Here is a 15040-nt window from a genome sequence, read left to right on the forward strand (position 1 = left end):
GGTTGATGCGCGCAGTAAGGTACTCGACAGGGTTGTGACCTGTATGAGAGTCGCGTCAACTGAGTAAAGCTGGAAGTACACTGATCATCATCATCATCAACTCCTGGGGGATGGAGGATGCAGCGAGGTTGGGGAAGTTGTCGCGATGAGAGGATCCGCGCTGGGGATGGATGGTAAGTAAGCCTGAGGCTGCACTAAATCCAAATCCATGCCGGTCCGGAGTGGGTCCGTTCGTCCAAAATAATTTCAAGCTTCAACGTCCCTCGAGAAAGATTATTTGGATGCATTTTATGCGCCAATTGAATATGTCATTGACAAGCTGAGCTCCCCTTCGTCTCGTGAGGAAGGCAATCAAGACGTCAATCAGCTTTTTCCCAACACGCCGTTTCTCCTATCTTATACAACAGCTACAATGCCAGTTTCAACGCACTTGCGGCCCAGGAGCATCAAGGCGAGGGCTTCCTTGCTGTATTCTGCAGAGGCACTTCGATCACAGTCGAAACGATGTGCTGGCTTGCACTTCCAAAGCAGATTTCCAGTCACAATGGCCCTTACTCGCCTGAGTGGTTCACTTTCCCAGTATCACTCGAGAACATCGGGTTCCTCGGTGCCCAATTTTAGCAGGAAAGACACCATTGGGAGCTTGCAGGCACGCAATTTTCATAAGTCTTCACACCAAGGCTCATCAGCCCAACCAGAGGCGTCGCTTGCGCCAGCAGTGTATAGCCCTCCGCAGACGGGTCTAATTGCTTCGCTGCCGCAAGCTTGGATACCATATGCGGAATTGATACGACTCGACAAACCCACTGGAACTTACTATCTGTTCTTTCCGTGTCTATTCTCAACATTACTTGCAGCTCCGCTTGCTACACCAATGGCATCACCCATGGAAATTCTCGCAACTACGGGGCTATTTTTCAGCGGTGCGCTCATTATGCGAGGTGCGGGCTGCACGATAAACGATCTTTGGGATAAAGATCTTGATCCTCACGTAACACGCACTCGATTCCGACCCATTGCACGAGGCGCAGTAACACCCCAGAAGGCGGTTGTCTTCACCGGGTTCCAACTCCTGGCCGGTCTCGCAGTACTTGTTCAGTTCCCTCTACAATGTTTATGGTACGGGATTCCAAGTCTCCTATTTGTCGCAACCTATCCATTAGCCAAGCGAATCACGAATTATCCGCAGGCTGTTCTTGGACTAACCTTTTCGTGGGGGGCAATGATGGGTTTTCCAGCGCTCGGCGTGGATCTACTGAGCGAGCCAGCTGCTCTGGCAACTGCGGCGGCTCTTTATTCCAGCTGCGTGGCCTGGACGGTATTGTATGACATGATATATGCGCACATGGACATCAAAGACGATGTGGCTGCTGGAATCAAGTCTATCGCTCTGCGCCACGAACACAACACCAAGACAGTCCTCTCGGGTTTAGCTGTCACCCAGGTATCACTGCTGGCACTTGCTGGCTGGGCTTCCGGAGCTGGACCCATATATTTTGCGGGTACTTGTGGGAGCGCCATAGTCTCTCTGGGTGTTATGATCTGGAGAGTGCGCCTGAAGGATGTTAAGAACTGCTGGTGGTGGTTCAAGAATGGCTGTTGGCTGACCGGCGGCGGTATAGCCCTTGGTATGGCAGGGGAGTATCTGGGCCAATATTTGGGATACTATCAAGGAGAAGAGGACGAAAAGAAGCAGGAAGAAGCCATTTCTGCGTCTTTATAGATGTTGCATAAGAACGACTGTAAGATTACGGGTGTATTTGTGTATGATCAAGCATGTAAATCCAATCTTTTCTTCTATAGAGCTATAGAGTATTCTTGAACGTCCTTTTAAAGTCGTACGATTTAATGTCGTGCACGTTGGAGCTGCAGCTAGTCTTTGAGTTGGTTCCGCGGCACACGCCATGCCAAGTATTTCGACGCAAGTCATCCGCGGAGGCAAAAAAAGCAACTTGACTTAGCTTCCTTGCATTATTAATAACGAATCAACCTTGACATTTGAACCTCGTCGAGCACGCACTACTTCAATTCCTTCTTAGTATTTTCAACATGTTCTCAAGGTTCGCTGCAAGGGTATGTCCTCGTCAGTGCGCTTCCCAGTGAATGAATGGCTTACATGACTGACTCATGAGCACAATCCACAGCCAGCTCGCGGCATTACGCGATTGACGACCACAGTGAAGACCCCTAGTCCATGGTCAATAGCTTCCAGCCCAGCTGCGCTCCAGTTCCGGCGTCTACTTTCCGCAGAAACCAGAGCGGCCATTGACAAGGCCGTCGAATCAGCACCCGTCGTGCTATTCATGAAGGGAACTCCCGAAACACCACAATGCGGATTCTCGCGGGCGAGTATACAGATTTTGGGCTTGCAGGGAGTTGATCCTAAGAAGTTCACTGCGTTCAACGTCCTCGAGGATCCCGAGCTTCGGCAAGGTACATCTCCCCTTTCGTTTTCTTTCCTTCTCCAATTCTGGGAATCAATGCTGTATCTATGGCCAATTACTATCTGCTAACGTGTTTGGATTATTTCAGGAATCAAAGAATACTCCGAATGGCCGACGATACCGCAACTCTATATCGAAAAGGAATTTGTGGGCGGGTGCGATATTCTCATGTCCATGCACCAGAACGGTGAACTGGCTAAATTGTTGGAAGAAAAAGGCGTTCTCGTCGCGGCTGAAGAATGATCGCTCACGTACTTCAAACGCATGTACCAATTCAAATACCTGTATTTAAAAGATGGCCTCGGGATGCCATAATATCACCAAGTTACTTATATCTAATGACCAATCGCCTGTCTTCAAATCAGAGATCAAATGACGCTTATGTGCTCCGCGGCTTTATATATGGTTATCTATGTACACAGGTCATCCTAGCAATCCACCAAGGACAACCCTACTGACCCCGCCAATCTCGCTCTTCGCACCGCCTCTGCTTGCGTCTTCGAATTCTCTAACGACTCCCGTGACCATGACTTTGCGTAGCTTCGTATCAGTCTTGGTGAAAAGCTCCCCCAAAGCGGCATTACAAACGGCTGGCGTTGAAACCAGACTGATAAGCCTGGTGTAGCAGTCGATCAAGACATCGCAAAGAGTGACAAACGTTTCAAAGAAGTCAGGGTCAAACGGCAGCGATGGTGTTAACAGATACGTATATTCTTCGCCGGGAAGCAGATCTGAAGAGTCAGTATTAGGGAATGATGTGACCGCAGATGCTGCGGTGGCCGAAGAAGCAAGATTTCCCGTCATGGCCTTGACGTCGGACGAGTCATTGAACTGCATAGGCAGGCCGATCTCTGTAGCCGAGCTTGCTCTCCTAGCCTTATTTCCAGTATATGTAGCCCTCTTGAACATTTGGGGTAGTCTTGCTCGCACCAGATTGGAAGAGAAGTTCCCTTCTGGAGAATGAACTTGTTGAAATGTCTCGAATTCAATCAGGAGCGCATGGAGAACGCGGAGGTATTCCAGCGGGGTCGAGTTCACGTCTAATATCGGGGGGAGCGAGAGTCCGAGGAGTAAGAAATTAATGGCGCGACGGGAGAGCTTTCGGGGGTCAAAGTAAGGCATCCGCATGAGATCGTTCCTCGAGAAATTGACAGTATTGAACCAGTATACTCGGCCTTCGTGGCTAAGGAGAAGCAGCATGACAACACATTAGCTTCAGAACAATTTAGCTTGAACATGGAAAATACCTACGCTTTGCGTAAATAATCCAAGGTAGAGATGCGTTTTGAAGACATTTCGTGGATGTGTTGAAAGATAGAGGACGCGCTCTGAGGGCTAGTAGCTAGCCCTCCAGGCTGGGTAGGAGGCAACGGAGGTATTGAGGCCATGGTTGATGTTTCATGAAAAGACCAGGCGCTGGTATCAAGATTCCATAATGTATCAGCCAGTATTTAGCTGAGAGAGACGCGCGGACAATTGATGTCTTGCGTAGGGAGAAGGGTCATGCTCTGTAATGCGGGGGAACTTCAGACGAGTTCTCAGTGCTCAATCAGACGAAGGAACTCGACAGGCGGTGTTCCTTTGGTGAAGACAGCTGTCAGTGGGCAAATACCTGCATAGTAATCCGAGTGTGAGCCCTTTTGAAGATGGGTGACTCCTTCTTTGGATGTTGATGGTTTAAATCGACTGATACAAGCAGGACCCGACCCCACAACTCTAACCCCCAAAAGGGGTAGCCAAGCCCTGCCGTCGGCGTCATTGTATCTACATCCAGCCAGAGACAAAATAAATCTCTCCTCGACTCCATTCGTCCTTACCTGCTTTCAGCCAGACAGCTGACAGACATGTCTGGTTCCGCGCAAGATGAAGTGGTCCCTCAGCCTGGCCATTGGCCGGTTGATCCACAGGAAGATGTTCCCATATCGAAGGACCGCATCTGGGTTGATGGATGCTTTGATTTCAGCCACCACGGTGCGGCGCAATCGCTTCAACAAACTCGCATGTAGGCTGACATGTGCGATATTATTTTCTAGGTCACGCTGGTGCCATGCTGCAAGCACGGAGGTTGGGAAAGGAGCTATTGGTTGGCATTCACTCGGACGAGGCAATTCTCGAAAACAAAGGGCCAACTGTGATGACTTTACCAGAGCGGTTAGTTGAAACGCACTTTTTTGGAGGCCCAGTTCACGCGATCCTAATTGTCTTATTTCTTACGTCTAGAGTCGCCGCTGTCGAAGCGTGCAGGTGGGCCACAAAGTCCATCCCCCACGCTCCCTACGTCACAACATTGCCATGGATTTCACACTACGGTTGCCAATACGTTGTTCACGGAGATGATATTACATCAGACAGTAATGGCGAAGACTGCTATAGATTCGTCAAGGCCGCCGGGCGGTTTTTGGTCGTGAAGCGAACACCAGGCATATCCACAACCGATCTAGTTGGTCGAATGCTTCTATGCACAAAGAACCATTTCGTGAAATCAGTGAAGGATATTCTCGAGGGTAACGAAGGATCTGACAACCCTGAGGATCGAAAAGCGTTTGGGGCGGACCTCCTTCAGAGACTTCGGGACTATGCTACTGATGAGAGCGGACACCAGCCTGGTCCAGAGGTATGGCTTTGGAATGGCAGTGATACAGCCAAGATTAACCAAGTCACTGAAGCTGCCGGGAGCTTCGAATCTCTAATTCAAGGTGTCCCGCCGAAGCCGGGACAACGTATCATATATGTCGACGGTGGCTTTGACCTCTTTTCTTCGGGACACATTGAATTCCTTAGACGAGTTAGGGATGCGGAAGAGGTCGAAGGTCAGAAGCGAGGATGGTATGAAGCAAGAGAAAAGGAGAAAAGGATCGCAGAACATGGTGACGACTATGGCCCGGCATATATTGTCGCTGGTATCCATGACGATTCGGTCATCAATCACTGGAAAGGCCTCAACTATCCCATCATGAATATATTCGAGCGAGGGCTGTGCGTTTTGCAATGCAGGGTAAGCTAGTGTCAATTCTGTGGTCATTCAAGATTTGACTGCTAATCGTTATTTGATAGTATATTCAATCTATTGTCTTCTCAACACCCTTCACGCCAAGTGAATCATTTCTACGAGCAATGCCATGGGGAGTGCCCGACGCAGTTTACCACGGACCAACAACATTCATTCCCCTAACATACGATCCCTACGTGGCCCCAAAGCAGATGGGTATTTTCAAGGAAGTCGACACTCATCCATTCCAGCATGTAAATGCTGGTGAAATTGTGGAAAGAATTCTGAAAAGCCGCAATGCCTATGAAGAAAGGCAACGTGCAAAACTGAAGAAGGGCATTGTTGAGCAGGAATCCAAGGATAAAGAGCAAGCTTCGCAGACGACGCAATAGCCGTAACTCACTGTCGTGCTTGAAAATGAACATGGTCATGAATACATTTCGTTAAAGACGGCCGCTTTACATGTAAATATAAAGTTACTAGCCACAGACTTCAAATAATTGCTAATAGTTTCAAACCATGCACAGTGGATATATCAATCACATAATAGTCTATACTCAACTATCACGAACCTTTCAGCTAGCCACCGAGTGGTGAGAACGCTCAGTATGAAGTTCAAGTAAAAAAAGAAAGTAGGGCAGCAGAAAAGAATAAGAAATCGATCGTGCCATCCCACCATAAAACCTCAAAACGCTTTTTTCCTATCGTATGTACAGTAAATATATGCTGATCAAATAACCGGCTCACGAGTATCAAGTATCAACGCCAAATCAGAATCCCAATGCAAATATATGCAGCAAATGTAGTCGCTCAGTTGAGAAAAGAAAGAAACAGGATAAAAGGTGTCGTAAGGTCAATAAGCGGCAGCATCGTTGTTTAAGACGATTGCATTTTCTTCTCGAGCTCTTTCTGTTCACCAAACACGCGTCGGCTCATTTCGAGAACAGCCTCAAACCCTTCACGTCCTCGTTTGGCGTTTTGACTAAATCTCTCGATGCTGGCTTCTTCAACTTTATTCTTGATCTTTTGCCAGCCAGTGCATAGTGCGGTGATTGTGGCTTCTTGTTGAAATTCGGTTTGCTGATCCGGCGTTGACCGTGAGGGCTGATAGACTACTGTCTCCCGAACATTAAGAACGTTGGACCACGTCAGATTGGTCGAGCACATGGTCACTTTTTTGGTAATCGGGTCGACGTATGAAACCTCGTAGACATATGACACAGGGCTACCTCCGAGGAGAGATAAGACCCATTGTGGAACGGACTGCTGGCAGGTTATAAGACGCTCAGTGCGTAACTACAGGAGGGCATTATTGTCAATGAATCATCCAGAAAAGCCAGTAATCGGTCATGACCATGTTGACTTACGATGCCTGTGGAAGGTTCTATTGCCCTGGAAAGGGTATCAACAGCCTTTACATGTGTCGATTTATCATTCCAGGGGCAATATTTCCGCCAGTTGGCAGTGGACACTTCATCCCACGAGTAGTTGAAGGTGTAGTCAGAGGCAAAGACCTTCATCTTATCCTACTTCGCCTTCCAGGGAAGGAAATCGCTCGACTGAAATGGTCGTGTGCTGCTTAGGGTTTGTTTCTGTTTCCTTTCAATAACGATCTGGGTCGCAGGCTAATCGTCTGAGACTGAAAGAAAGAAAAGTGTTTTGATTGACGGTAAAACGAAGCACAAGCGAGTCTATTATTCTATAGTCGGGGGAGAGGCATTGCCGTCTCTAGGATGGCGAGAAACACAGATGAGTTGATCGATGGACGATGGGCGGATGGATTTGGCGATGATGGAAAAAAATGGGTCAGCTTTTGCCATCGGGCCGGAACCAGCCCGCAGTCACGGTCAAGGTTTTTTGCTCTCTGGGTCCGGCCAGGCGTTCTCATTGGCTGGGCCCTGGCTCCATCCCGACTCGTCCCGCGGCAAAAACACGCAATTACGCGTTTTTGTATGGGAGAGTTACGGAATCGCCCGCCTGCTGTCCCTGTTTGCGTATTTATACGTATTTGTGGTGTATCTATATTACCACCATCACCAATGCGGCGCGAGCATGTGAAAATGCTCCATAACTTATCATATCGCGTCGCCATCTGGAATACCATTATTCAATATCGGGGTATATTTCTGACCATGGGCGGGAAGGGGAAAAAAAAATAATAAATAATAATTCAACCTTAAGATTCAGGCCAGATAAAAGCAGATTAATTATTCCTAATTGGGCCGGGCTAATTTAGTTTAGCCTTTGGGGGGGAAACGCGTTGTCTGTCGCGATGACCAATCGCGACTGGAAAATAACTAGTTATGTGGCTGATATTGCACTTGTAGTCAACTACCATCCATCAAAACTCTCATTCACAGAGAGGGATAAAGCAAGAAATTTTCTTCTGCGATCAGACGCATCTATATTACCCATCCATTTCACGTTCGACGCTCAATTTTCTCTCAAAATGGTCGTCGAACTGAGGAAGCGCAAGGCGCCGCCAACCCAGCCAGAGCCGGCGCAAAAAAAGACGGCGACGGCCAAAGCAACGAAGAAAACGAAGACAGCTATATCTTCCGAGTCAGCAACACCTGCTGCGAAGACGAAAAGCGAGGATGCCCCTTCCGCGAAGCCATCACCATCAGTCCCCAAAGTCGACGATGTTATCCCCCTGGAAGGCTTTGGAGGAGAAATACAGACTCAGGATGGCGAATCGACAACTTTGGAGTCTTTGCTGACTTCCAGTAAAACTGGAGTTGTTCTCTTCACATACCCGCGGGCCTCTACACCAGGATGTAAGTTGCTTGTAGTTTTGGCATTGTATTGTTAGCGGAATTTCGGTTAAGCAGATCACATCAAAAACTAATCCGGATATGTTTCACGTTTGTCATTCTATCATAACTATCATTATGCGTGATGGTGCTGCATGTCAACGGGTCTTCGACCCCATATCATCTATTACGACCCATCTAGAAGATAACAACAACTGACTGTTTTCATAGGCACAAATCAAGTTTGCTTGTTTCGTGACAGATATGAACATCTCACCTCGACCGGGCTGGCAATCTATGGTCTTTCCACCGACTCTCCAAAATCAAACACAACTTTCAAGACCAAACAGAAATTGCCCTATCCACTACTGTGCGACCCGAAAGCCACTTTGATTGGCAGTTTGGGTCTGAAGAAGTCACCAAAAGGCACTGTTCGAGGCGTCTGTGTGCTGGATAAGACTGGTAAAGTTCTGTTATTACAGCCTGGCAGCCCCGCTGGAACTGTCGATGCTGTAGAGAAGATTGTGAAAGAATCTCTGGCTAAAGAAGATGCTGAAGAGGAACCCAAGGAAGATGCCACTGAAAATGAGAAATAATGAATGTGAGGGAGACAGATGGCAATTGATATTGTCTAGATATCAAATCGTGTCAAGGTTGGCTAGTATCAGTGCTCTGGTTCCCTGGCTGTTTTCATTCAAGACAGTCAGCACACATTGTGTAATCATAAGAGCAACAGTGTAATTCTTATAATATAAAATACGAATTGAATGAGATTTGTGTGTATGTAACGCTCACGCCCGGATCGGAAAATCATTCCGCCAGCAGCCGCGACCTTCATTCCCGCCCGAAGTCGACGACATGCGTCTTCCAGACAGAGACTTGATTGAGCAATCAATTGGTGAGTTACCGGACTTTCATACAGTCATTTGAAACGAAAATGGACGACCGTACTGATACCCTCACACAGACAATGTCGCGAGAAGTAGCGAGAGCGGCCAAGTCCGCTTCCAATGCCATCGCCGTGCACAAGGTAACTATTTTCCATTTCGTCTTTTGTGAAAAGGCAGAGTCAGTTCTGGACCGCGGACACTGATTTCCATGCAGAAATACACTGTTCAATCGACGGGAATTTGGGAAGTCATCCGGCGTGCGTTGTCTATCGACCCCAACAGGTCTACTGGTGTACCTTTGAACGCCCAATTCCGCAACCCGACGCCAGGTGCCCTGCCGCCGCAATCATATGACGACCCAGTAACACTTCCTGCCGCAGATATCGCAGATAACCCGTACTGGAAACGTGATGTCCGTCGCAACTATCCGCAGCTCAGCGTCTTCAAGCAGGGCGATGTTGCGGGACTCTTGACGTTCGGAAACAAGCAAGCACCCAAGGATGATGTGCTTCAGATCGGAGAAGCCGGCGAGAAGCAGCTGATTGCTGCAAAGGAAGAGGGAGAAGAGCGAGGTCTGGCAGCACATTTCGAGAAGGATAAAGGCAGCATTCAAGGAATTTTGGGACCGGATGGTCTACCCCCACTCCCAGCCAAACTCAACAAGTCATCCAATTATGAACTTAGCCCTGGTGGTCAAGGATACCCGGAGAAGTATGTGGTCCCGTTACTTATTGATTATTCAAGTGTGTTTTGTCTAATCTGATGTCTTAGATATCCATGCCGAACATTTGTCTAGACCCTCGGACAAGGTGTTGTGGGCCTCGCGTGTACCTGATATTAGGTGTATTATTTTCTGGATTCGTTTGCCTGTGAACTAGAAGAGAAGTGTACAGCACAGAAATGAAGTTTTCTCTTTTACAAGTTGCCTGGTTTTCTACCGATCTGAACTAATTTACCCTCTCATAACTGGGTGAAGATGGTGGATGAAAAGAAATTTCCACTTAACAATTCTTTATACATTCACGTGCTATTCAAATGGTGAGTTCTATTTAGCTGAATAGGCTACACGATCTTCTCAACATTGAAGCTCAACTGCTAGTGTTTCATGTTTATAATACATTTGAACCAATTTGACCTATGAACTAATATAGCAATATCTCCACAAGCAAAAAGGCCCCAGAGCCTAAACCGCCTTAATCAAAAGGGTTTGTGCGAGTTCCCCACCATGTCAAAAACAAGCTGAGACCTACAGTCTCAAACACCCTGCTAATGGCGCCGATAGCGATTGTGTCTAATGGGCGCTTTTCAGTGAAGATTTGAGAAATAAACTAGCATGCCAGTCAGCCAAGGGATCCTTAAAAAGACCCGAATATTGATGACAAAAAGAAAAAAAGAAAATAACTTACGCTTGGAGCCGAGCTAGCGAAGAAAATCAGAGTTCCGAGGTAGGCAGCTCCCTTATATGTCAAGGTACCAGTGGCGTTGATGAGGGCAGCAACTCCATAGGTTTGGAAAGCGCTTCCGATAACAGAACTGCCCCATGCAGCGACGGCGCTGCTGGTCTCCTTGGATTTCATGAAGCTTTCCTTGGAGTTGGCTGCTTGAGCACGGTGGTAGGCATCACCAAAGACCGGGGCCAGAATGCCGAGAGAAGCAGTGTGAGTGAAGACAGTGCCCAGGGCGATTGCCGAAGGCTTGACGGGTGGAAGATCTGATTATATTAGCTCACATTGATTAGCAGGGATTCAAGTGGTTCTGAAGTGTCCACGCTTGGAACATACAGTGCAATGTGGCCATGATTACTGCGCGCACGTAGGTCTTTTATGAGACTGAAGATGACGATGAAGACGAAGATGAAGTAGTGGCAGTAGTTGTTGGATTGTTCAAGAAGCTTGCTAGGAGTTGGAAGGACATCTAAGAGGAAGATCTGGCTGCCACATGGTTTATATCTGGTTTATGACGTCTCCATGACCAGCAATGAGGTTGAAGCCAAAGCAGGACGGCCAATCAACGAGCGGAGCCTTTGAGGTCATGACCGTTCGAGGTGACGTCAGCACATGGACGAAAACAGAAGTTGCAAAAACAGAATTTCCTATTCGGGCATATTACGCACTGTGCCTAGGTAAAGCGGGTATTTCTGTTGTTATTTCACATTGTCTGATGGTACTTAATAACGAGGTGATGGTTGGGAGTAGTTGGGTGATAGTAAACTCAGTAAGATAACGAACAGTTATCTCACGCTCTGGGCTTAATTTACGAATGGTATCGTAAAAAAGCATCATCATTCGTCAATTGGTTAACATCAGCCAATAGAAGTGTAGTATAGCCCAAGGAGTGCTGTATTTGCAATACGCCGCGGGGTAACATTAACCACCAAACGCTCACCCAAGTCTTCCCCACGTCGGAAAATTTCCTGCAGTAGTAACGAGACAGGCAGGGAGATAGGAGAGAGAGAGAGAGAGAGAAAGAAATGGCGAGCGACTTGTCCAGACATCACCACATTCCGGATACGGTCGAGGGAGACGATTACACTCCAACCCCTTCAGAACCTGGCTCGGACTCGGAGGGCTCGCACTTGCTCATCGGCGAATCTTTGATTCCCGTCCGGGAAAGGAAACCCCCAGGCACCACAGTCGTCACTATTGATGGATTATTGAAGGATCCATTGCTCCTCATGGAGGACCTGAAAGAGGGATGTGGAGGACAACTTTGGCCCGCAGGGTTGCTGCTGTCGAGATACATGCTGGAGGAACATGCCACCGATCTCGTTGGTAAGACCATGTTTGTGATCCATCCCCCAATATATGCAGATATTCCCGGTCTGCATTCTTTCTGACTTGCTTGGCTACGATTAGAGTGGAGTTGGGAGCAGGAGGCGGTTTAGTTGGGCTCGCCGTGGCACGAGGCTGCCAGACCGATGAACCCATTTATATCACCGACCAGGAGCCAATGCTGCAATTGATGCAGTCCAACATCACGATAAATAATCTGTCGTCCAAGGTGAAATCTGCATTGCTAGATTGGGCCTTTCCGCCCCCAGCAGATATACCAGAATATCCTGCCATTGTGCTCGCTGCAGACTGCATATACTTCGAGCCTGCTTTCCCCTTGCTGATATCCACGCTACAGAGGCTGCTGGGCCCACAGACAATATGCTATTTCTGCTTCAAGCGACGACGTCGAGCTGACCTGCGTTGTTTGAAGATGATCAAGAAATTGTTTTTTGTCGAGGAAATAAACAGTTTCTCCAACTGCGAGGGATATAACCGGGAGAATCTCTTTCTATACAAAATCCAGTTACGACAAAGAAGCTAGCGTTGACTAGATGCCTAGAATGTATGAAATTGAAAGAATTTTATATACAAAAAAAAAATAACTCGACTTTTCTCATTTCCTTCCTTAGTACGCCATATCTATTATAACTTTAAGCTATCACTCTGGGTTACGCCGGTATTGCCAGATTTATGGCGCCCCTTATCCAAAGACTGCAATTCACCTGTTTGTCCAACCATTTGGACACCACCCTTCTTGAGATCCGTCAGTATCTGTTGCCCTTCGTCTGTCTTGGCTTTCTTTCCAGGCTGTTGCGACGCAGACTTGGATCTCTTCTTCTCGTTTCGTCTTCTCTTAGACTTTTCTTCTCGGCTCATCTCATCTTTAGCCACGGCCACGCCGTTCTTCAGCACAACCTCCCCCCCGAAACCACTAGCATCCTTGGGATGGTATACTTCTTGAGGAGCGAGAGTCGCCTGAACGCCCGTGCTACCACTGGGGCGTGCATCTTCCATCATAACCGTGGCAACATCTGTAATAACGTTGATGTTTGCCTGTGGGATGCTAGGTTTGTAGTGCCAGTTCGACAACGAGTCAAGCTGGGAGCTGGTATCCTTCCACAGCTGTGAAATTTCGGCGTGCTCTTTCTTAAGTTTTTCATCTTTCTCGTCCACGTAAGAAGGATCATTAGACCGCAGGTGATCATTCTCATACAATTCCGCAAGACTCTTTTGGGATTTGGTCTGGTCGACTTCAACACGCCCGCGACTGAGCTCAGATGACCTGAGCGAGTCTGGTAGACGACGAATGACTTCATCGAACTCCTTGGCTAGAATCCTTCGCTTGATAAGCTGCTCGATTTCTTCTGATGTCTCATTTGTAACCACAGGTACTGGTTTGCCGACACGCTCAAATTCGAGATCATTCTCTATTAGGGAGTTCAGTGGCCGCTGTGTTGCCTTGGCCTCACCAGCAAGCATCCATTCCTTTTTGGTGACATTGGCTAACTCCAATCGACGAATCTCGTCTGCGATCTTAGCTCTTTGCTTTTCATGTGTTGAGCGTCCTGCACCCGTTTCTCCTGCATTCGCAGATTCCGCGTCAGATTCGGCTTCGTCTGAGAAATCCTCGAATAAGTCACGGCGAACGTCTGAGATAGCACGTTCCATATCATCCTCGGTTGGTAATTCTGTAGGCTGTGTCTTTGGAAGTGGTCTGGATTTCTTTTTGGAAGCTTTCCGAGGGGGCGGAGCGAAGAAGTCGTCGTACTTTATATCGTTGGTGTCAATCCAATCCTCAGCATCTTCCAGTTCTTCATCGCTATCGTCTTCACTAAATCCTGCATTGTTAAATCCCTGACCGTCATCGCTAGCTAGGCTATCGTCCCCTTCATCTTCATCGAGGTTTTGCTTATTCGATTCAGATGGCTGATTTGTATATCCTCGTACTGCCTCTGGATCGGCATGCCAGTCAATCTCCTCTCCGTCACTGAGTTCGTCTTGGGCCCCCTTCTCATCTAATCTCTCAAAGTATTCACTCTGCTTATTGAAATCGTCAATCGAGAAGAAACCGTCGTTCAAGCCGAACCGATCTTCCAAATATGTCTCGGAGGGGGCGTCCTCTGACGCTAATGATTTGTCTTCGAGGTCCGAATCCGACTCATTTTCTAGCTCTTCGAAATCTTCCTCCATGCCATTGACATCATCTTCCATGTCTTCGGAAGCTTCATCTGAGTCGATGTCAGGGTTTGATTCCGAACCTGACTGGCTAGCTTCAGACACATCCTGGTCAGATATGGCGGGCTGCGATGGACGCGATCTTTGTTTGCCCGCCTCTCCCTTCTGAGGAACCTTCGTAGCAGCTTGAATATCGGCGCTCAGTTGTTCATTGGTCTCGTCTATGATTCTCACCACCTGTTCCCACACCTGGCTCACAGAAAATCCATCGAGATGTAGCTTCCGCACGCGAAACCGGGTTTTCGCAGAATATGCACCGGATTTCCTGCCGTTTTTCTGCGACTTGAGACGTGCGTCTTGAAGCGTAGAGAGACTAGACGCGAGCGGGTCCAGAAAAGCCTTTGTCGCGAGTCGCGAGGTAAGGTGCAGTTCATTGGAAGGAGACAAGAAATCGTGCGGTGTGCTTAGAATCGAATTGGATAAAGCTGAAGCGTCCATAGTTGCTTGAGACTCTTCACGCATTGTTTTGAAATCTATCATATTGAGAAAGAAGAAAAAAAAAGTCCCAATCAGTTAATCATATTTCTGCCGCCCCACTCCGCGCCGCCGCCGATGGATGTCTTGGCAGCTGCGGTGTGGCGGTGGGTGTGGCTCGTCGTGATGGCGATATGTGTCTGTTGAGATTCCTTCTGGGATGCACAGATATCGAGGTAAGCGAAATACAGGAGTACTGGGGGGTGATTCTTTTATTGTTTACTTTTTGATATACTGCAAAACGATGCGGTCTTACTGATCTGTCAATGCCCTACGGTTCCCGGGATGAATCTGCCAGGTCTTCTTCGCATAGCTCCCATCCTGTGTGTATCGAGAGCTCCAAAGATCATTTATGCCCGATGTCTACGAAATGTACACAAAGCCCAAATTGACCGCACAACAATATGTCTGGTGGCCTGGTCTTCCAAGGTTTTGACATGCGGCGACTCCTTTACAAGTTTATGAAAACGGAGGAACGTCA

The 15040-nt window shown here is 47.9% G+C and overlaps 10 protein-coding genes across 10 annotated transcripts; 6 read left to right on the forward strand and 4 right to left on the reverse strand.

Moving 5' to 3' along the window:
* Positions 1-544: 544 nt before the first annotated feature.
* On the forward strand, positions 545-1723 carry UA08_05789 (hypothetical protein; the record flags this gene model as incomplete). The annotated part of the gene is made up of 1 exon (XM_020268098.1): positions 545-1723. The coding sequence occupies one exon, from the start codon at positions 545-547 to the stop codon at positions 1721-1723; it is 1179 nt and encodes a 392-aa protein (XP_020119169.1).
* Positions 1724-2049: 326 nt separating this feature from the next.
* UA08_05790 (Monothiol glutaredoxin-5, mitochondrial) lies at positions 2050-2687 on the forward strand (the record flags this gene model as incomplete). The annotated part of the gene is made up of 3 exons (XM_020268099.1): positions 2050-2073; positions 2145-2433; positions 2533-2687. 3 exons carry the CDS (start codon positions 2050-2052, stop codon positions 2685-2687), a joined length of 468 nt encoding a protein of 155 aa, XP_020119170.1.
* Positions 2688-2867: 180 nt separating this feature from the next.
* Positions 2868-3832, reverse strand: UA08_05791 (hypothetical protein; the record flags this gene model as incomplete). Its single annotated transcript, XM_020268100.1, has 2 exons — positions 2868-3627; positions 3696-3832. The coding sequence occupies 2 exons, from the start codon at positions 3830-3832 to the stop codon at positions 2868-2870; spliced, it is 897 nt and encodes a 298-aa protein (XP_020119162.1).
* Positions 3833-4288: 456 nt separating this feature from the next.
* Positions 4289-5825, forward strand: UA08_05792 (hypothetical protein; the record flags this gene model as incomplete). Its single annotated transcript, XM_020268101.1, has 4 exons — positions 4289-4415; positions 4478-4595; positions 4665-5439; positions 5499-5825. 4 exons carry the CDS (start codon positions 4289-4291, stop codon positions 5823-5825), a joined length of 1347 nt encoding a protein of 448 aa, XP_020119164.1.
* A 484-nt stretch (positions 5826-6309) lies between these two features.
* On the reverse strand, positions 6310-6953 carry UA08_05793 (Protein UPS2, mitochondrial; the record flags this gene model as incomplete). The annotated part of the gene is made up of 2 exons (XM_020268102.1): positions 6310-6729; positions 6801-6953. The coding sequence occupies 2 exons, from the start codon at positions 6951-6953 to the stop codon at positions 6310-6312; spliced, it is 573 nt and encodes a 190-aa protein (XP_020119163.1).
* Positions 6954-7882: 929 nt separating this feature from the next.
* On the forward strand, positions 7883-8782 carry UA08_05794 (hypothetical protein; the record flags this gene model as incomplete). The annotated part of the gene is made up of 2 exons (XM_020268103.1): positions 7883-8210; positions 8418-8782. The coding sequence occupies 2 exons, from the start codon at positions 7883-7885 to the stop codon at positions 8780-8782; spliced, it is 693 nt and encodes a 230-aa protein (XP_020119165.1).
* Positions 8783-9123: 341 nt separating this feature from the next.
* On the forward strand, positions 9124-9954 carry UA08_05795 (hypothetical protein; the record flags this gene model as incomplete). Its single annotated transcript, XM_020268104.1, has 3 exons — positions 9124-9216; positions 9291-9787; positions 9873-9954. The coding sequence occupies 3 exons, from the start codon at positions 9124-9126 to the stop codon at positions 9952-9954; spliced, it is 672 nt and encodes a 223-aa protein (XP_020119270.1).
* A 197-nt stretch (positions 9955-10151) lies between these two features.
* Positions 10152-10873, reverse strand: UA08_05796 (hypothetical protein; the record flags this gene model as incomplete). The annotated part of the gene is made up of 4 exons (XM_020268105.1): positions 10152-10211; positions 10327-10404; positions 10483-10787; positions 10858-10873. The coding sequence occupies 4 exons, from the start codon at positions 10871-10873 to the stop codon at positions 10152-10154; spliced, it is 459 nt and encodes a 152-aa protein (XP_020119271.1).
* A 673-nt stretch (positions 10874-11546) lies between these two features.
* Positions 11547-11960, forward strand: UA08_05797 (hypothetical protein; the record flags this gene model as incomplete). Its single annotated transcript, XM_020268107.1, has 2 exons — positions 11547-11847; positions 11932-11960. The coding sequence occupies 2 exons, from the start codon at positions 11547-11549 to the stop codon at positions 11958-11960; spliced, it is 330 nt and encodes a 109-aa protein (XP_020119028.1).
* Positions 11961-12492: 532 nt separating this feature from the next.
* Positions 12493-14547, reverse strand: UA08_05798 (hypothetical protein; the record flags this gene model as incomplete). The annotated part of the gene is made up of 1 exon (XM_020268108.1): positions 12493-14547. The coding sequence occupies one exon, from the start codon at positions 14545-14547 to the stop codon at positions 12493-12495; it is 2055 nt and encodes a 684-aa protein (XP_020119027.1).
* Positions 14548-15040: the final 493 nt, after the last annotated feature.

This window comes from Talaromyces atroroseus, assembly GCF_001907595.1.
Source record: "Talaromyces atroroseus strain IBT 11181 chromosome Unknown scaffold_7, whole genome shotgun sequence".
NCBI classification, from domain to species: Eukaryota; Fungi; Ascomycota; class Eurotiomycetes; order Eurotiales; family Trichocomaceae; genus Talaromyces; species Talaromyces atroroseus.